This window comes from Sarcophilus harrisii, chromosome 6 (genome assembly GCF_902635505.1).
Source record: "Sarcophilus harrisii chromosome 6, mSarHar1.11, whole genome shotgun sequence".
Taxonomy (NCBI): Eukaryota; Metazoa; Chordata; class Mammalia; order Dasyuromorphia; family Dasyuridae; genus Sarcophilus; species Sarcophilus harrisii.
In genome coordinates, this window is record NC_045431.1 from 194,247,429 (window position 1) to 194,268,729 (window position 21,301).

At 39.6% G+C, this 21,301-nt stretch overlaps 1 protein-coding gene across 21 annotated transcripts in view; it reads right to left on the reverse strand.

Annotated features, from left to right (window-relative positions):
- Positions 1 to 1,900: 1,900 nt before the first annotated feature.
- Positions 1,901 to 21,301, reverse strand: part of PPFIBP2 (PPFIA binding protein 2) — a 181,574-nt gene continuing 162,173 nt past the window's right edge. For 17 of the 21 annotated variants that reach the window (XM_031942169.1, XM_031942171.1, XM_031942170.1 and 14 more), the window contains 12 exons: positions 20,132 to 20,164; positions 19,167 to 19,308; positions 16,701 to 16,829; positions 16,036 to 16,186; positions 14,641 to 14,752; positions 14,115 to 14,203; positions 12,739 to 12,861; positions 11,649 to 11,774; positions 9,938 to 10,126; positions 9,067 to 9,249; positions 4,642 to 4,707; positions 1,901 to 2,314 (listed from right to left, as the gene is read on the reverse strand). In XM_031942169.1, coding sequence (XP_031798029.1) covers positions 2,282 to 2,314; positions 4,642 to 4,707; positions 9,067 to 9,249; positions 9,938 to 10,126; positions 11,649 to 11,774; positions 12,739 to 12,861; positions 14,115 to 14,203; positions 14,641 to 14,752; positions 16,036 to 16,186; positions 16,701 to 16,829; positions 19,167 to 19,308; positions 20,132 to 20,164 — 1,376 coding nt within the window. In that variant the 3' untranslated portion in view covers positions 1,901 to 2,281. The remainder of the gene's footprint in view (positions 2,315 to 4,641; positions 4,708 to 9,066; positions 9,250 to 9,937; positions 10,127 to 11,648; positions 11,775 to 12,738; positions 12,862 to 14,114; positions 14,204 to 14,640; positions 14,753 to 16,035; positions 16,187 to 16,700; positions 16,830 to 19,166; positions 19,309 to 20,131; positions 20,165 to 21,301) is intronic. The other 4 variants (XM_031942173.1, XM_031942185.1, XM_023506209.2 and 1 more) reach the window with 2 other exon arrangements.

The following is a 21,301-nucleotide window of genomic DNA, read 5'->3' on the forward strand; positions in this document are numbered from 1 at the left end:
CACTGACGAGTATAGCAAGGTGGGGATTGCAGCATATAGCTTTGCTGTTAAATCAGGAAGTTGTAGTTATGGTGTGAACTGATGCATAAAAAGCCATAATGTGACAGCTGCCCATGAATGAGAGCAGAATGAGAGAAATGAAATATAAATGCATATGTGCCTTGTCAAATCAGGCCTGTCTGTTGATACTCACAAGCTATATATATATAAATGCTCAACTGCCCTTACATCTATCATTTGTTTAGGACAAGAAAATCAAACTTTTTCTTTAAAAAAAAAGAAAAGAAAAGGCTATTTTAGCTCTGGCAGGGATAATAATAGATTGTTATTTCTCATGGAATCTAGTTCCTTGATCTCTGAGGAATTTTGGGAATGGCCAAGCTCTTTGCGTTCTCAAATGCCATTTAGCTGTGAGACATTAATTATACTATAAATGTGACTTTTACACGATTAGATCTGAGTTGCAGGGAGCTTCTGAGTCTGGCTCATCCATCTCATATCTGAGCAAGGACCCTCTCTGGAATGACAAGTAGTCATACAGGATTCTCCAGAAAATTTCCAGAGATTCCTGATAGACCTTTCCTTTTTTTAATTTTTAGGAAAGATTTTCCTTCACTGAGCCAAAATCTGACTGTAACTTCAATTAAATTCAACAATATTTTATCAAGTGTTCTCTACATAAGCAGAACACTGACTTCTAACCATTTGGTCCTAGCCCTGCCCTCCAGGACTAAACAAAACACATTTAATCCCTTTTCCACAGCATTTCACATACTTGAAGAGAACTATCATATTCCCACTCCTCTACTTCCCCACCCATATTTTCTTTTATAAGCTAAACTTTCTTTGTTCTTTCAACTAATCCTTTCATGGTACAGTTTCAAGTCTCCTCACCATCTTGGTCCCCCCCCCCCCCCCCTTCTGAGTATCCTAGCTAGATAGACATCCTATCAATGTCTATCTAAAAGACAGTTGCAGAATGGAATACAATACTATAGATGTGATCTCAGCAGGGCAAAACACTGTGCTACTTTCCAACTCCTTTATCCTACTCTTTTACCTTAGGGTTGCATTAATTTTTTGGCAGCCTCATCACACATAATGAACTTGTAATCCATTAAAATCCCTCTGTCTTTTTAATATTTGTTTTCCTATATCCTCCTCATCCTACTAGTACAGCCAATTGTTAAAAACTGAGAGAACACTTCACAATGACCAACCATAATTCCGGGACTCATGATGATGCTCCCCACCTCCTGGCAGAGAGGTAATAGACTAAGGTGGGGAGAATATATTTTCTTGGACATAACCAATGCAGAAATTGGTTTTTACTTAACTATGCATATTTTTTGCAATCTTTTTTTTTTTTCCCCCAATGGGTAAGGGGAAATGTAGAGAAAATAGATTTTTTTATTAATGGGGGAGGAGGAACAGGGAGGGAGAGAGGAACCCATACCACTTTACATTTTCATCTGCTTGATTTATCACACTGACTTAACATACAGAAATCCTTTTGGACCTAAGTACTGTCATCTGGCACATTAGCTATTGCATTCAGATTTAGGCATCCAAAAATTGAAGCAGCAGGCTCTTCTTCTAAGTCGTTGACAAAGTATTGAATAGAACAGGCTCAAGGACAGAGTTTGGGGAATTTGAATCTAAGGCTCTCAAAGTTGACATTGATAAGGGTTAAGCAACAATCTCTGGATCTGGTTGGTCAATCCGTTTCACGTTTACCTGTCATTCAATCCAACCTTGCTCACCAAGGATAGTATGAAAGACTGAATATGTGGCAGAAATTGGGCAGACTAGCTTTAAAGTATGTTGGTAAATCACACTCTAGTTCTTCTGCCACTTGCATAGAGCAGAAGAAATCTAATAATAAAGTTAGAGGCTCCAGTCCTATTGCAAAAATACAAATATATTAAAATTTTGGTCAATAGCAAACACGGCAGAAAATATAATAGAAACATTTTGACTCTTGTTCAGCCAGGCAAGTAAATTGTATCTCATTTATCACAAACATTTTGCATCACTTTTCCAAAAGTGATCAATTATTAGTAAACAATGGTATCTTTCAATCACCCTAGGCTCTGTAAGCTGGGCCATGAGGGACACATACCAGGATGAAAAATCTTTCAGGCTGCACAGCTCTTTTTCAGCTCACCTGAGCCTTTTCTTTGGCAGTACTTGGAGGCATTTGGCTGTAGTTAGCACTCCTGGTTTGGGTGACTAAATATTTCTGATCTTCTAGTCATGGACATTAGAAGATGAGTGAGTTTCATTTTAGGAGCCCATCTTGGTTCAGCACAGTCTGAAAGTATACAACAGTTAGCAACTTAAAAAAAAAGATTTAAATAACATTTAACATTAGTGTCACTGAAGTACAAAAAGTCTAATAATAGGTGTTTCCAGAAAGTTTCTGATTCAAAAATAACAGCAAGAATGACAATAACAGTAATAATTACAATAGCTAGCATTTACATAATGCTTTAAGATTTGCATTGGGCTTTACAAATATCCCCTCATTTTATTTTCACGAAAGAGGTAGGGAAAGGAATAATTACTTATATAGCACTTACCATGTGACAGGTACTTTGTGAAGCACTTTCTACAAATATTAATTCATTTGTTCCTTGCAACAATATTGGGAGTTAAGTACTATTATTATTCCCATTTTACAGATAAGAAAAGACATAGATAGAAGTAAAATAATTTGCACAGCATCACACAGCCAATTTGGGGCCAATTTTGAATTCAGGTCTACCTGACTCTAGCCCCAGTGCTCTATCTTCTCTGTACTACTAGTTGCATCTATTAGTTTCCTGCAGATTCACCTATCTATAGATTTTCCAATTCAGAAATTAAACTTATGTCTTCTTGATTCTGAATCCTGTGTTCTATCCACTGTACTATCTAGCTGCCTCATACAGCATTATCGGTAATTTTATTAATGACTTTACTTTTCAGAATTAGATGAACAAAATGTTTTAAATGACAAATTGATTCAAGTGGACATTTTATTGGAGGTAAATTAATAGCCTGGTCATTATAGTGAGGGGTTAAAAAAACACCCAAACAACCCCCAAACCTTCAAACCCAGCAACAAAAGAGGTTGTGAGTAAGAAAACTATAATACAAAAAACAAACACCAAAAAACCTAATAGAATTAAGATTTTTTTTTTGGTAGTTCTTGTCCATTTCTGTAAACCATGCACAGGAACCTCCCTGGAAAACATCTCACCTATAATTCTAACCTGTTCTTTCTTTCTCTATCAACCACCTTCCCAGAGGAGGATCTAGGTTCAAATTTCTTTAAAAGTCTTAGTGATTCTATAAAATGAGATGACCTGGTCATGGAAATCTAAGCTTATCAGCTAAATAATATCATACCTCTGATGCTGGTCATCATATAGATAGGTGATGGGAATCCTGTAGGCTGATCACAACCATAAGGTATAAATTTGGGAAGACTATTGTTGGTGTTGAATTTGATGACAGACACTTTACTTAAGGTACTGAGACAGACTTCCTCTATAATGTGAATATCCTACATTTTATACTAAATTATAGCAGGGATCAAGCCAACTGCTTCAGGATGCCTTGGAGCTCTTTGGGGGAATTATCGGAACCAGATGGACTCATTTGAAAAGAATGGAAATAGGGCCTGCAGAAAGGCATGGCTAAGGTGAAGACCCAGAGGGATTTGTTTCTTCTTATATCGGGGCTTCTAGTTGATATGGTAGATGACCTGGAGTTGATCAACATTATTTTTCCCTTGAATGTAAACAGCTTACATTTTTGTTTTTCTTCCCGGGTTATTTCTACCTTCTGAATCCAATTCTTCCTGTGCAACAAGAGAACTGTTCAGTTCTGCACACATATATTGTATCTAGGATACACTGTGACATGTTTAACATGTATAGGACTGCTTGCCATCTAGGGGAGGGGGTGGAGGTAGGGAGGGGAAAAATCGGAACAGAAGTGAGCGCAAGGGATAATGTTGTAAAAAAATTACCCTGGCATGGGTTCTGTCAATAAAGTTATAATTATTAAAAAAAAAAAAAAGAAAAATCACATATGCAAACAACAACAAAAACCCCAAAACATTATTTTTCCCTCCTTTGCTCCAGTTTGCCCCATGAACAAAAAAATCAACCCTGGCTACAAAACACACATGGGTGTTTTTCATTCTCTCCAGCTCTACCCCTCTGGAGTTCAAGGGTCTTCCCAGGTAATGATCCTATGGTAGGATCATAGATTTAAAGCTAGGAGAAATCTGATCAAATCTCATTTTATAGAGCTACGTTTGAACCCAGGTCCTCCAAATCACTTGATTTCAAACTCAGTGCCCATCCCATTGCACTATGTCTAATCTTAGAAAGCCTGTCATGCATAAAAATGAAGGCAGGAATGAATTTTTATCTCTCTATTGCCTAGCTCACTGCTTGCACACAGTAGACTTCTAACCAACACTTGCTAAACTGAACAGAACCAAAGGGCAAAGTGCCGGTTCCCAGGGCTAGGTGCCATCTCAGGGTGTGGCCTCTGGTGGGGTGCCCCAAGAACAGATTGTGGCCAGGCTCATCGAGTCTGTACTTTGGTTGTGAGGAGGAAAGGAGGGACCAGGCTAGTACCTACCGTGAGGTTGTGAATGCCTTGGGAGATGACCCCTATCTGCAGGACTGTACCTTCCGAGGGTTCCATCTGTAAATGATTCAGCAGCATCATCAGAGAGGCAAAGGGGCCCTTCACCTCAGGCTGCACAAGGCATGCTCCTGGGTCTCATGCACAAACACATCCCAGGGTCCAGTTCCCTGACTCAAGGACTCAGAGAGTCTTCTGGGAGAACTCCAGGAGATGGATTATTCACAAAGGATATTTTTTTTTTTTTTAAACCAGTTTGCAAAACACAAGTACAGAGAGCACTTCTGATGATGTGTATGTACTGAGCCGTGCTGGCCAGTGGTCCTCCCAGACAGACCCAAAGGCAGGTTCCTATGAAAGACTCACAGGAAGTTTCCCCTTCCACTGGCAGTAGTCAGGTAGGTAAGGGCAGCATGGCCAGAACTTTCATTTTATTCTAATAATTCCATTATTTATTTATTCTATTAATTAAACTAGTCACTTTATTCTATTAATTTTATTAAAGCTTCGTGTTTCTTAAAGACTGAAGATTGCATTAGTTCGGCACGCTGGCTAGCTTGCTGTACGAACCTGGCTGCACTTCTGCCATTAGAGAGAGACTGAATGGCAATCTATGAGAGTCTGGACCACGGGAACTGCCAGCCCAGAGTATGGAGGGGAACTCAAGAAGCAGCATGCAATGGAGCCAGCCGTGTCTTGTGCCCCGTGTAGACAAGCCAGCTTTTGACACAGCACAGTGTCAGAAACACCCAGTGTTCTTCAGGGATGCATATGTTATATTCTGAGGAAGGACAATTAAGAGAACATGCAAACCCCAAACGTGAGCTATGAAGGATGATCACTCTCCATGTGCTGCCTGTCCCAAGATACTTCCTCCATCTACATTGACCATAGGAAAAGGGAAACGTGTCCTGTCCTCCAGGTAGCATAGGGGGAGGGAGTATTGCTACTGTAGCAAAGGAAGCTGCTCAGATAACCTGGAATTATGCCCCCAAAGTTACCAAACTGTGCATACCCTTTGACCCAGCAGTGCTACTACTGGGCTTATACCCCAAAGAGATTATAAAGAAGGGAAAGGGACCTGTATGTGCCAAAATGTTTGTGGCAGCCCTGTTTGTGGTTGCTAGAAACTGGAAAATGAATGGATGCACATCAATTGGAGAATGGTTAGGTAAACTGTGGTATATGAATGTTATGGAATATTATTGTTCTGTAAGAAATGACCAACAGGATGAATACAGAGAGGCTTGGAGAGACTTACTGATGCAGAGTGAAATGAGCAGAACCAGGAGATCATTATATACTTCAACAATGATACTGTATGAGCATGTATTCTGATGGAAGTGGATTTCTTTGACAAAGAGAAGATATAACTTAGTTTCAATTGATCAAGGATGGACACAAGCAGCTACACCCAAAGAAAAAACACTGGGAAATGAATGTAAACTGTTCGCATTTTTGTTTTTCTTCCCGGGTTATTTCTACCTTCTGAATCCAATTCTCCCTGTGCAACAAGAGAACTGTTCGGTTCTGCACACATATATTTTATCTAGGATATACTGCGACATATTTAACATGTATAGAACTTTTTATCATCTGGGGGAGGGGGTGGAGGGAAGGAGGAGAAAAAATCGGAACAGAAGTGAGTGCAAGGGATAATGTTGTTAAAAATTACCCTGGCATGGGTTCTGTCAATAAAAAGTTATAATAATAATAAAAAGGAAGCTGCTCGGATTATAGAAAAGTCTGCAGACTGAATACTCCAAAGGATAAGATCCAAGCCAGCCGGATTCCTTAGAAGTGTCCTTCTCCAGGTTCTCCTCTAGAGGGAAGCATTGATCCACACTTAGACACAGCATGAGCTCAAAAAGTCAAGAGTAATTAATATAAGAAAAATAGGACTTTGCAATGGGATCATGGGCGTTGGAAGGGGGGCTGGGTTAAACCAATGAACAGTTCACATGAATGACAAGCTCATCCACAAAAACAGGTGACATGTGAGCCAAGTATGTTAACGCAACATTAGACTTCAATAAGAGAAACACCATGTCCAGGCTACCGTGCCGGACCACAGCCAGAGAATTGGGATCACTTGTGAGTGCCACATGAGGGCAACCTGGCAAATCGAGGGCAGCCAGCACGCAGAGGACTTTGAAACTGACCAGTTGAAAAACAGTTATTTCTCTTATTTTAAAGGTACTTTTCTCACAGCTCCACTTGAGGTCATAACTTGCCAGGATTATTTCTGATTTACTGAGGAGGAAGGAAACTAAATCATAGAAGTCAAATAACTTGTCGGTGGTTTTGCAGCTAGTGTCAGAACCAGGATTCAGGCCAAGCCTTCAAACCTGACTTCAAGCCTAGAGTTATTTTTACAATTTATTTTACACGTAGGGAAGAAGAGGATGTATATACAGGGCATTCCAAGACAGCCTGGCTATAAGATTGGGCTTGCTTGGCTTAAAGAAGGTGATGATGGGGAGAAGTTGCATAAAGGAAAATTTTGGCAATCTAATTTTGCAATTAGAGCTTTTCTCAAGAAGAATGGGTTGCTCCAGGAGGTAACAAGTTGCCCATTGCTGCAAGCTCTAAAGCATTCCCAAAATAGCTCCAAAGAGAACTGACTAGGACAGAGTCTATGTGGTTTAAAAAGAAATATAAAGAGGTTTCCTTACAAAAACTTGGCTGCTTCTAAGCATACACAGCATAAGAGAGAAACTCAGTGTTGATACTTAGACTCCTCTGTAGTTCGTGGATAATTTAGGAACATGGAGATGGAAGATACCTTGAGTGGTATTTAGGTGTGTACTTATGGGATACATGTTTTCCCCGTTGTAGAAATGAGAAAACTAAGCGCTTGAAAGATCAGCTCAAAGTCCATCACCCGGGAGAAACATAGACACAAGTTTTGTTCAGGAGCCCAAGTTAGCAGAGAACATCAAGCCACCCCCATAACCCCCAAACATATGAAAAGACATCTGGGGGTCTTGTGAAGCTCCAAACACACACACACTATTTACAAGGAAGGAAGTGCTACCCCGAGAGTTGTTAGCTGCAGCAAGGCACGTGAACAAAAGCATCAACTGCTCGCTTTTCTCTTCTGAAAATGGGACCACAGTTGGAAACTGCGGAAACTCAAGATAACTTGTCCAATTCCTTTTTGCTGAAGCTCACAAAAGCTTCAGGCCATCAAAGTGCCAACAGGAGCCAGGGTGTGGATGTGGGGTCTCAGGGGGCAGAGAGGCAGGGCCCCAGAACATGGAAGAATGAGCCTTCTGCACCTGGCCACTAAAATCCTGGCTCTGTTCTTTCCTCGTCCGATCCACAAATGCTCAGCTTACTGTGCACAAGGCCAGCACTCTTGAGGTTCCATTTTTCCATTTGCACAGTGGTTAGAACACCATCTGTGTCATTTCTCTAGCCCCATTACAGGGATAAGTTCTGTCAAGTGCTTTGCTTTTCAGTGGAACGTTAATTATTTATTTTACCGCCCTCCACATTAAAATAAACAAACCATTAGAAAGGTAGAAATCTTCCTTCTCATTGTTTTCTGCTAGCAGTCTGTGTGACTCCCTCTAAATTACCTTAGCAATCAGAATTTTAGAACCTTAAATGTTTACAATCCTGCTGTGCACAGCAAAAAAACGTGTATGTATATGTGTATATAAAAGATGAGTGATACAACACTGGGCCCGTATTTAGGAAGTCCTAAATTCAAATCTGGCCCCAGACATCTATTAGCTGTGTGAACCAAAAGGCAAACTTTTGCCTTAATCCACTGAAACTACTTCAGTATTTTTGCCAAGAACCCCATGGACAGTATTGTTTGTGCTGTTACAAAGAGTTAGACATGACTGAACAACAACTAAGCTGAAAATTCAACTCTAGGAGACTTCTGTTGGCTTTATATCACAAAGCAAGTCTAAAAGTAGTGGGGAAGCTATTAGAATAAAGGCAAAAAAAGTTCTATTAAAAATGTGTGTGTTCGTGTGTGTATTTATCCCCAATCCTCTGTACAAATTAATTAGAACAAAATCTTATACATTTATTTATATTTATGTTCATCGTATTTAAATACATCTTAAAATGAAAATAGTGTTTATATTTGTGCAGACTCTGCAGGGTATGGGCATTAAGAATCATTTAAAAAACCATTTTGCTTCCATCCTTAGCCTCTAGTAACAGTCTGAACAGCCTGTTCTCAGGAAAGGCACTGATGCAGAGGCTGAGACAGAAGTAATGACTTAACATATTTGGTGTCAAGATAAAATAGTTCTGGATTTCTAAAGCCTGGTTTTCTTGGTGAGTTCATGCATATGAGGCCGGAGGTTATACGGTAGGTAACACGGTGTTATTTGCAAGCTCTGGGATGGGAATGGAGATGCTGAGATGATAGTGACATCAGTTGACGTATCCCACCTGATCCAGTTTGTCCAGTTCCTCCCCGGGACTGGGGCTGAGGCTTCGGTGGCTGTGGCCACCATAAGCCTTGTGATTGCCATTAATACTTTCACTTGGCTCTGTGGGACATATGTAGTCTGTAGATTCATCAAACTTCTTTTTTCTCATATTTCCAAAGTGTGAAAATCCTAGTTTCTTTGGCTAAAAAACAACCAATAAAAAAGAAAAGCAGTTTATTTGTAGATCTAAGAAAGTCATATTTAAGAATACTAATACTTATTTATTTATTCAATAAAAATTTATTCAACATCTACTCTGTGCAGTACACTTGTGGGAAAAACAAAACCCAAATCCCGTAATACCCAATACCATCCACAGAGCTGGCTTTTAGTTAGTTTCATGCTGTGGAAGGGGCAAAAAACCTTTTCATAAAGTTTGGATGAATAATATATAATTAATCTATACAGAAAATGCTTTTGTGGTCTATATCTCCTGTAGTCCTCACTGAAGACTAAAAACTCTCCTTTGAAATCTTACAGCACTAGAATTTCACAATATAATATATAATCTATAGGTAATAGTGCCAAATAATTTCTCACTGTTGGTTTATGAGTATTTTGACAGTTTCTCAACCAGAAGAGTTCCTTGGAGGCCTACAATATTTCTTGTTTCTGTAACACCTTGGGCCTTTGTGTCTTTCTGTACAAATGGGCTGGACACAAAGGAGCCCAAACAATTCTTGGTCTCTAGAAGCTAGACACAGACAAGTGATCATTTTATGAACAGAAGACTTGTCTCTGGGTTGCTGGCCTATTATGACATCTCTATAATAAGAACGAATGAAGCTGTACCCCACGCTTGGGGCTCCCACCCAGGTCGGGGGACCTACCCGGACTTTGGCAGTAGTGGTCAGGGGTGTGTAGGCTGTGGATGTCATTATATCTCTCTTTTCTTGCTGGGCCACGGGGCCGACGAGGACATTGAAGTTGGTGGTTAAATGGCGTCGGAGGAGTGTCTTCTGAGGAGGAATGTTCAGAAGCATGGCTAGTGTGTCCCCGCTGAAACGGGGTTCCAGGATCTGTGGGAAAGACCATAAGTGTTGGGTCACTGGGCTCAGCAGTCCCCACAAGCAAATCTCTGAGGTTGTTGTAGGAAGATTTTGCAGCTGGACAGCAGAACTTTGACTAAGCAAACGTTTTCTGACGTTTCCTACAATTTTGTAGCCGGACAGAACTTTGACTAAGTAATCATTTTCTGATTTTTCCTACAATTTTGCAGTTGGACAGAACTTTGACTAAGCATGTCTCCTACAATTTATAGACAAGCATATACAAAAAAAAAAGGGGTGTGTGTGTGTCTTTTAGGTCTTGAGACATTAAATGACAGGTTCAAGGTCACACAGCTAGTAAATGATGGAGATGGGATTTGAATCTACACCATTACTTCTTTTATAATCCTTTTCTATTAATCTATAGCAAGGTCCAAGTAAGTGTGGAGAATGAATCTCTTGAATTTCAATCCACACTATTCAAAGTTATAATTATGTAAAATATGGTAATTGGTTCCAGCTCAATGAAAATATACAATGTAAATTTGCATAATTCCAGAAGATTCATTATTCATAGCAAAGTGAATCTACCTGTATCCCTGAAAGGGATTTTTTAAAGAGGATAAGAAGTCACCCAGCTTCTGGGAGTAAGAAGGGCTTGGGTATGGAGCAGTTGCACTGTTTGGGAGAAATTTCCCTGCTTTAGGGTGTCTGTACATCCCCTAGTGTGCCAAATGATAGGGAGGTAGAGGGAAGATTGTGTCCTGTAGAATGCAATTCTACATTGTTTATGTACTGCTTAGTGTTCTGTATATACTACATGCTTAATATATTATATATAATGTACTTATTGGATTAGATCTGTGGGTCCCTACACTGCATAATTGGTGTTTTAACATCATTTCGTGGTGTCATCCTTATGTGATTGGGTATCAGTTTCACTGATTTAATCAAGTGTTTCAGAGATAGCCCCGATTGGCGAGTCGTCCACTCAGGGACTCATCTCAGTTCCATGATGCTAAATGAACAATTCATTCCTTGGATATAACATGGAAACCCAGCCTCTTTCTCCCATCATTCAGGAGAGGAGGTTCCCAAGTCCAAGTGCAGAAATGGTAGGCTGGGAACACAAAGGCAGCGTCTCATCAAGAGCGGTCCCTTCTTACAGAGACTGTCAACCCATCCAGTGCTTCTAGCTGTGACAGCCCTATCCTTCCCCCTCCTTTCTTAGGGATGCATCCCTAAGGTACACAACAGTGGGGACAGACACTGACCTTTCTTGGTCAGAGACAGAATGATGTGGACACTGTTAGCAGAGTGGACTGCTTTTGAATCTGGTCTCTGACATTTACCAGCTGTATAACCATGGGCAAAGGACGTAGAATCCCAGCCCCACCTGTACACTTTCAGGGGTTATTCTCCCCACTTCTAAAACAAAGGGAATCAGATTAGATGATTTTCAACTCTAAATGCTGATTTCCTAATTGGACGTATTATATATATGTTAAATGTATGACCTAATAGTAGGTTAGATCCATGAGCAGCTACTCACAATGAGACCACCGTGAACTCCGCTTCCTCGGAGGTTTGGAGCGTATTCAGCCAGGTCCACTGACCTCAGCCATTCCATCACTCGGTGGTTGGACCATTGTACCACTTCAGAAGGAGAAACGTTACTCTGTGAAGACAAGAGAAGAGCTGAGATCTCATCTCACTGCCAAAGTCGGAACCATGTCTCCTTGGCTCCAGGCTCAGCTGCCTCTAAAATAGGGCACCCAAAACATGACTCTTATGGGAGAAGATGGGAAACACTGATGCTTGCTGGCTAGAGAGTACCACTTTTCATAGATTTGTGTGCTGAAGGGTGCTTATGTATCTGTTTTTAATTTTTAATTTTTTTTTTTTTTTTTTGCCAAAATCAATCCCCAAGTTTCACAGTCACTCTTTTGGGTATCTCTTCCCAGCCCTATGAACAATAGTGCATCTTAAGACTTCAAAAGGGCAAGTTTAATATATTTTTTCCATGCTTAACATACTGGATTAGTTGCCATCTAGGAGATGGGATGGAAAGAAGGGAGGGAAATTGAACACAAAGTTTTGCAAGGGTCAACATTGAAAAATTATTAAAAACTTCAATTAAAAAAAAATACAAAAATACAAGTTAATGCTTAAGGATGGCCAGGAAAGCATTAAAGATTAAAATCCAACTAATCTACTTTAGAAGTATGATGCCCAAGTAATTAGACTGTATTTGATCTAGCAACACCAGTATTCTATCCCAGCCTCTCTGGATTCACAGCATGATTCTGAACTGAGGAGAGCATGGTGGGCAAATCCAAATTATGTTTATGGTTGGGGACTGAGAGAAATAAATACAATATTGAAATAAGGTAATGAAAAGTTAAAAGAGGGAAGGAAAAGTAGAATAAGGAAAGAAAAACCTGGCCAAGGGTGGGGGAAGTCTGTGGAGTCCAGAAGCAGCGGTTAGTGTCAAGTGGTTAGCAGGACTCTCTCCCTTTCCTTCCCAAAAAAGGAAAAGAAAAGTACTTTCTTGCTTAAGCAAGAAGGAGGGGGTTTTGGTCTTACAGTCACGGCACCTCCCCAGAACCTGTGAGGTGGAAGAATGTACCTCCTGTCCTTACCTCATCCGCGGGTCTCCTGTGCAGGCAGTGAGGATTGAATTTGTTGACATGTAGCACGTGGATGGCACATTTAATGCTGAGATGATGCAGCTGACTGGTGACTTTTAAGAAGAGAAGGTCATTCTGTAAGTGAAAGGTCATTGATTAAGGGATCATCCAGCATCAGGAGGACTTCTGCAAACAGACATACTGTTCCCTTGCTGCTTTTCCCTCTTCCATATTGGGCCCTCCAGTTCAGATGCTGTATGCTCACATACAGTCCAGACAATTCTGCTTTAAGATTGCTGTTATTAATTATATATAACTATATATTATATATATAAAATTATAATTAATATTATTAATTTTGTGATTTCATTAGTCTTCCCAACTCCAGAGCTGGGGATCTATCCACTATACCACCTATATACCCCCTAATATGGTCTTTAAACCCTTTCTCAGAATCATGTTTATATATAATTGAAGGGAATGCTAAACTTTAGATAGAGCAGAGATTGGCAACTATGGCTCACATATCTCCTGCTTCTGTACAGCCCGGGTGCAAAAAAGAAGGGATTCTACATTCTGAGCTGGGTTAAGACATGTGGGTCAAGTTTGCCAGAACTGAGCTAAAGAGCAGGGGAAAAAAAAGATTCAATTTTTTTCCCCATCCAAGCTTAGAGAGCTCAAGTCAATCCTTGGTCTTTTAAGGATTTTCAGAAAACTCAGAGCCCTCCTTAAGGTCACATAATCTGCTCGAGGTCACAGAGCCAGCAGTGCCCAAGACAGACTTAACCCAGATTTTCTTAATTCTGAGGCTAATTGTCTCTTTACTCACTAGGCAACATTTACCTTGCAAACCTTAATGTACTTTTTCGATACTGATTATTATTTGGGGAAAATCATTTAACCTTAGTTTCCTCATCTGTAAATTAAAGGAATTAGAGTAGACAAAATGATAAAATTCTATGATGTAGACAAATCCAGTAAGCCAGAAGAATTTTTGGCACAGAATTTGCTGAGTGATTCCTCCTCTCCTTTGCCTCTAGCAATTGGCAGTTTCTGTTATAAAGTCTTATATTTCTGAAAGTCTTCCCTTCCACCTCAGTCTCTAAGTATCCTTAGAATCCTTCAAACCATGGCTCAGGTAACATCTCCAATGAGAGAGAGGTACTTCCCACTGCCTGATCTGGTAAGTTTTCTTCCCTCTTTATTCTATATTTACTTTCTGGGTCCATATAGCAACCAACCCTTCTCTTCCCTTCGGTCCATCGTTACATGTAAGCTCCTTGAAAGGAGGGAACATTTTATTTTTACCTTTGTATCCCTAGGGCCTTGAACATGGATGTTACTTATTATGTTAGTTTAGTTGAACTGATCAGAAACAAATTTCTTACCACAGTTAGGTACTGAAGCATCCGACCATCAACCCTGGATTCGTGAAACTGGTCTTTGTATTGAGGCAAGCCAATATCATCAAGCCACCCTAGATAGTAGGGAAAAAAAGGGGAACATTTCAAAACTATTTTACAGCTATTAAAAATAATGGGAGGTTAATTGGAGGAACAGTAGAAAGGGAAAGTGAAAAGACCAAATTTTGAGAGTTATGGCTTGAATAATCAGAATACTTAATCAACAGATTCCAGAAGAAGTGGTTTTTTTTCCCCCCCACTTCTCCTGTAGGGATATCTCAAAAGTGTTTTTCTCCTAAATCTTAATTCTTAAATTCCTCATTTGAGACCCCTTTTAACCCGAGAAATTTATAGATATATAAGATAGATATACAAATCAAAGATTTATTGATAATAAACCACAATTTTGTGATCTCAGTTTAAGAAGATGAGTCCTAAAAGGACAGAAAAAGTATGCTGTTTTCTTCTCAATTAACTCAAAAAGGTAGAAGTTGTGTTGGTCTATACTTACGGGTTACCCAAATGTGGTCTAGTTGTGCAGACTTCTCTTCCTGCTTTGTGTTAATTGATTTCACGGCTAAAACTAATTTTTTTCTGTGCAGGGGATGCTTAATTCCCATCTCCTGAAATAGACAAGTGGGAAATCAGCTGTTGTGTTCTGGGTAGATAATTCATCGTAAGTCATTCTTAGTGGTTATTTCATGACAGCGATATGATGTCTCATTGTGTATAAATTTGACCCAAGCCACTGCCTAGTAGGACCTGAAGGGATAAGCCATTTGTTGCTGCTTTTGTTTTTTTGTCTCATCGAGGCTATAACCTGGGCTTTGTTCAGAGGGATGAATTTAGAAAGCACCAAGAACTATTCCTTTATTTAATATAAAAATAATTGGCTTTAATGAGAATAGCAAATGGTATAGAGAAAGTGCAGTGAGTCTCAGTTGTGACACTGGCTTTAAAGGTTGATTTGGTCTGGATAGACTTAAATGAAGTGATGCAAAATGAATTAAGTAGGACTAGAAAAACATACACAGTAACACCCATGAAAGACATAGCTGTTCTGACAGGACAGTGATCCAAGTATAATCCCAAAGGACTGATGATGGAAAATACTATTTTTCTCCAGAGAAAACTGGTAAATCCTGAGTGCAGATTGAATCAGACTTTTTTACACATACATACATACATACATACATATATATATAATTTTTTTGTTGCTAATGTTCAGTTGAGTCTGACTCTTATGTGATCTATGGACTTTGTTCGTGGGTTTTTTTTTGCAAAGATAACTGGAATAGTTTGCATTCCTTCTCTAGAGTGCTGCTATTTTATAGATAAGGAACAAGGTAAGTATGGGTTAAATGCATTGGCCAGGGTCACACAGCTAGTAAGTGTTGAAGCCTGGATTTGAACTCAGAAGTTTTTGATTCCAGGACTGGTGCTCTATTTACAATACCATGCAACAGCTGTGTTTTTGATTGCAAGATGGCTAATATGGAAATGTTTTGTATGACTTTCCATGCATAATCAACATCCTATTGTTTGTCTTTTCAAGGGGGGGGGGGAAGGGAGATAATTTGGAATTCAAAATTTTGAAAAATGAATGTTAAAGATTTCTGTACATGTCATGAGGAAATAAGACAAATGAAAATATATTTAAAAATGAAACTTGATGAGGGTACTTTGTGACCTTGCTTTTGGACATTTTTGAAGTTTGCCCCAAGCATGAAAATGCAAGTCTGGGCTCTATTTCTCTTTTTCCAACAGATACTGCCGCCCAGATGCCTTGTTTCCCTCCCTGCCAGGGCCCCAGGGATGTGGAAGGCAGCTGAGATCATAGCAAGAAGAAAAAGGTCAGTTACTGTCATGCAGATGAAGGGTGGCCAAGCTCCAGGTCTGCTCTTACCTTTTCCATGTCTTGAGGGGTAGCAGTCAGGAGCGTGTGGCCGGAGCTCACCCACTGCCTGGCAAAGATCACATACTGACCCAGACCGAAGTCCTCCAGCCATGTACACACTTGCTCCGTGTTCCACTGGGCAAAAGGAGCGTTGAAATCACTGAAAGACAGCAAGCACATGACCGTCAGAGCTGGTGCTTGATTGCAAGGGGAGCCTGGAACAGATTCTTGTCAAAGCGTAACAAAAAGATCAACAAGCTCCTGACAGATGTTGGACACAAGAAATAAGTGCTACTGGAATTGTAAAACTATGTCCTCCTGCAACAACTTGTTTTTTGCCTGCATTGGGACCAAACAGGAAAAAAAAAAAAAAATCTAACCCTTGTTCCCTCTAATGGCTCTTAAAATTCTCTCTCTTAATTCACTATTTTAAAAAACCCCAAATATCTTAAGGAATTTTTTTTTTTTAAGACAAGAAGAATCACTTTGTACCGTACTTTTCTCATTTAATAGACTAAATGAATGAGACATCCTAAATTCCAGTTTCTTCTTTAAAATGTCCCATGGGCTCACTTTTCTGGTTCCTATCATGATTACTTCTAAGACTTTGGGGCATACAAGTCCTGCCCCTTCCCTAAGTGTAGTCACTATCTAAATTCTGAGAAGGATGTTACCTTTTCTGAGCTTTGGGGTCTCTGGTTCTGGATAGCCTCGGTCCTGCAGTTGCCCGGAGCCCACCTCGGCGGAATTCTGCTATTCCTATTGCATCTGTGTTGAAATTTCCTGATTGAGTCCTTCTTATTCTGTGTAAATAGAAAAGTACAGAGACCATGAGAAGACATTTCTGTGTGAATGGATCCAAGTCCCTTCCCATTCAAAACAGACACTCTCGTCTCTCTCTGTATCTGTCTTTTTTGACAAATAAGATACACAAAAAGGCCCAAACCCTGTAAATCACTTCTCCCATGAGGCACATGCCTCAGGATTCCCCCCAACAGAATTTTGTTTCCTGTGGCCTCCTCTGAAGCAGGTGCAGATTCTAGCAGGTTTGGAAGGAAGCCATGGCTGGTTGATTGATGACAGAGTTTGCTAACAAGAGCTGGAGTTGGGGTTGCTAAACCTGCAGGGCAAGGGGAAGCATCCCATGCCCAAGTCACATGTTCTTTTCTGTGTTCCATCTTGAAACTGGGTAGTGAGACCAGAACAAAGAAACAGCTGGGTGACAAAGGTCTCAACTTTCCCATTGTATATGCATAGATAATCCCTCAGAAAATGAAATTTATTTTTTGGTACTTAATAGTATTTTTTTTTATTTTTCCAATTCATGTTAGTTTTCAACAGTCATTTTGGTAAGATTTTGAGCTCCAAATTTTTCTCATTCCCTTAGCAAGACAGCAAACAATCCAAAAAAGTTTATATATGTATAATCATAGAATGTGAGCTTCTAATCTGAGAATCTGTGAGCTTACTTAAAAAAAAAGTAGACAGATATATTTCCCTAGAAAATGTTTCCTTTGAAATACTTTGCATTTTATTCAATGCATTTAAAAATAGAATCAATTTCACTAAAAGGTCAAAAAGAGATTTATGAGTCTAAAAAAAGGTTGAGAACTCCTACATTATAGCAAAGTTTCTTAAATTGTGGGGTCTCATAACTGGATGTGGGCATTGAAAAATTATAATTTATTATCAATAAAGGTTTATCTGTATATTTATTTTATATATCTATATTCTTGGGGTCACTTAAAATTTTAAAAGGGGTTATGAGTAGAAAAAGTTTAAGAAGCCCTGGATTAGAGGATAAGCTTCTTTGGGATGAGGGAGTATAATGAGAATCTGCAATTCTATAGGGTTATGTAGAAACTCTGGGGCTATTTATGGGCAAGAGACCATCTTCTGGGGAAAATTGGGATGAGGTTGGAGAGGGAGAAAGTAGAATGTCTGTATAGTGAGTTTGGAGTTGTAGTAGTTTCAGTGGGGTGTGTTGGATTGGTACCAGAGTATATGGTGATGGCAAGTACAGAGCTTGGGGGTCTAAGTGAACTTTTAAGTTGGGTTTAAGAAAGAAAGTAGAAATCAATCTGTAACTTGGTTGTCCTTGTCTCCAGGCCATGCAAGTGATGGTAAATGAATGAAAAGTCATTTACCAAGCACTAATTAGATACACAGAACTGTGTAAAATGCGACATATACAACAAGAAAAGTAAGATAGTCCCTACTTCCAAAATGTTCACAATTTGAATGAGGGTGAAAAGACTGGGAAGACCAGATTCTGTTTTATACAGCATATGTGCAGTCTGGGTTTTGAGTCTCTCCTGATCCAGTTTAAGATGAAACCTGGAAGGGACCCAAGGTTTTGGGGAGGCTTGGGATATTACGATAGAAGACATGTCTAATTCATCCCTGGATCTCCCCTGGGGCTGATCATCATACCTGGTACACAGTAGTACTTGTCTGATGTCTGAAAAAAAAATAAAACTTTCCAACAACTACAACTGTCCCCAAGCTGGGAACTTGGAGGTCTCTAAGCTGAGGCTACCTGATCATTGGCTGAAGAATCATTGGCTGAAGTATGAATTGATACAGAACCAGGAAAACAATATTAATAGTGATAATCAAAATGTAAATGAAGACATCATTAAAGAACTCAGATCAAAAGCAATGACCAATATAGAAATCTAGGTCCATTCTGCTAAAAACCATCTACAGATATGGAATATCAATGACAATTACTGTCAATTATAGTGCTTTGATCACTTAGTTTTACAAACTTGGTTTTTGTTGCTGTATTGCAAGCTTGCATGTGTGCATGCAAGTATGTGTCATAATTAATAAGAATTGGATAGGATATAAAAAACTAAAAGGCTTTTCAAATTAGCTAATTTGGTCTGAGAGCATCTAAAAATACGGACTATCAATAAAAATCACTGTCAATTATAGTGTTTCTACCATTTAGTTTTACAAACTGATTTTTTGTTGTTTTATCACAAACCTGCACTCATGCACACATGAACGTATGTGTGTGTATAATTAATAAGAATTGAACAGGATATAAAAAACTAAAAGGCATTTAAAAATGAGCCTATTTGGTCTGTATTAAAAATTCCCTCTGCTCCAAAAATCAACCACAACAAACTTACTTTCCCCAGAATTTCCTGATGCCTTTAGGACTCCGCTTCATTTCTGGAGTCAGTGGGGACTGGGGTCCAGAATCGGTTCCAGAAGAAGTAGGTGAAAGGTCATTTGATGTGACAGTATTATCCAAACTGCTCTCAGTCTCTCCTGAGGGAAGAAAAGTAAAGCTAAGATGATGGAAAGAAAGGGGAAAATATTTCCTTAAATGACATTTTGGAAGCAGCTCATCCATGCCATGGCTCAATGACATATACATACATATGTGTAGGTCTATTTATACACAGACATACATATATATATATATATATATTTAAAAATTAGGCATCAGGGCAGCCAGATGGTGCAGTGGTTAGAATGCCAGCCCTGAATTAAAATCAGGTCTGAGACACTTAACACTTCCTGGCTGTGTGACCCTGGCAAAGTCACTTAACCCCAACTGCCTCAGGAAAAAAAAAAAAGCATTTATTTCACTGAAGCAGAAAAGAAATTTAATGGATTTTACCTCACTATTTGATTGGGATGAGAGCTTAGACTTATGATTTCCAACCCAGACTTTCTAGCCCCCTTGGTGGCTCTTGGAGGCTCACCGTATCAATATTAGACATAGTGGAGAAACCCAATCAGCTTAGCCCACTAAAGCTCAGAACTCCAAGGGAACTAATCTCAGCATCCCCATTAGCAGGGATCACAGGCAAACCACCTCGCTCAGTCCTGGAAGGAAATATCTCACAGAACCATGGCTTTCCACATGGGATTTTGCAAATGGACATTGCATTGTTTAGTCTGGGTTTTAACTTTGTGGAGAGCTCACCTCTCATGTCCATTCTTCTCTTAAGGGTTTGGGAACAGCCCTGTGAGGATGGGACACCCCCCTCCCCTGGAGGACAATGTCTTTATTGCAAGAAAAGATGAAACAGAGTGACTGGGAATGGAGAAAGTGTGCAAGTTGCCAGGGGAAGGATCACAGTACCTAATATCGGTGCACTGACACTCCGGCCACGAGCTCCAACCATCCAAGAAGCAGAAAAGCCACATGAAGGAGCAAGAGAGACCCCAGGCCAGCCCAACAGAGTTTTGAGGAAGCAAAGAAATGAACAACAGTGTCACAGAGCAAGAGAGAAAAATAAAACAGAGAGAGGGAGAGAAACAAAACTGTGGTGGAGGATTTGGACCAGTGGCTCATGTGGTGCTACGGTGCCATACCAGTCATTACTTGTATTGGAAGGCAAAGAAAGAGCCCTGTAGGTAATATTACTCATTTTTCTGGGCAGTTTTCCATGTTTCTGGTGCTGTTTTTCCTAAGGAGATTTTAACATACCTGCCTGGCTGGCCTGTTGCATCAGTAGGGTCAGTAAAAGGAAAGAAGGGACAGACTGAAAGTGGATGCGTTGTATGGGGGGAAGGAAAAAAGGAATACATCTCACATCTATACCACGATTATTATGAGCAGCCCAACATGGGACTGGAAAAAAGATTACTGTAAAAAGTTGAAAAAATTGGACAGTGAGAAGTATAACAAATTCTACTGGGAATCTCAAAAGAACAAATACGAATGCATATAAAAGACAATGCAAACCAATATTAAAGTTAATCATTATATCATCATCATCATTACTAGTAGTAGTAATAGTAGAAATAGTAGTAGTCAGAGCAAGAAACATTTACTTGGATCTTTTCATTCTTAAGTCCCTCTTTTTGAGTTATTAACCCCATAAAGACAAAAAGATTAGAGGGAAGACTAGGAAGGAAGAAAGAAATTCTTGTCTTTGACAAAAACTTATTCTTGTGATCTTCATACACTACACAGTGTGATATAGTACAAAGAATATTAGACTTAGAATCAGGAGGAGTCCGAGTCCAAATCCTGACTTTTATCTCAGTCTCTTCTGTAAAATGGGAATGATGATCATAGTCAGATCTAACTAGAAAGATTAATTAGCAAGCCTGTGGTTTCCAAGGAAGAAAAAGGGTCAGGAAACACCACCATGGAAACACCAGGCCACACCAACCATGAGAGCAAGGTTGTCAACAAAAAAGGAACCTCAATGAAGCTTTCTGTTTAGTTCATTTACTTATCTAGGCCCCTCATGAATGAGAACAAACTTTAGTTTCCCCATCTGGAAGATGAAAAAACAATATA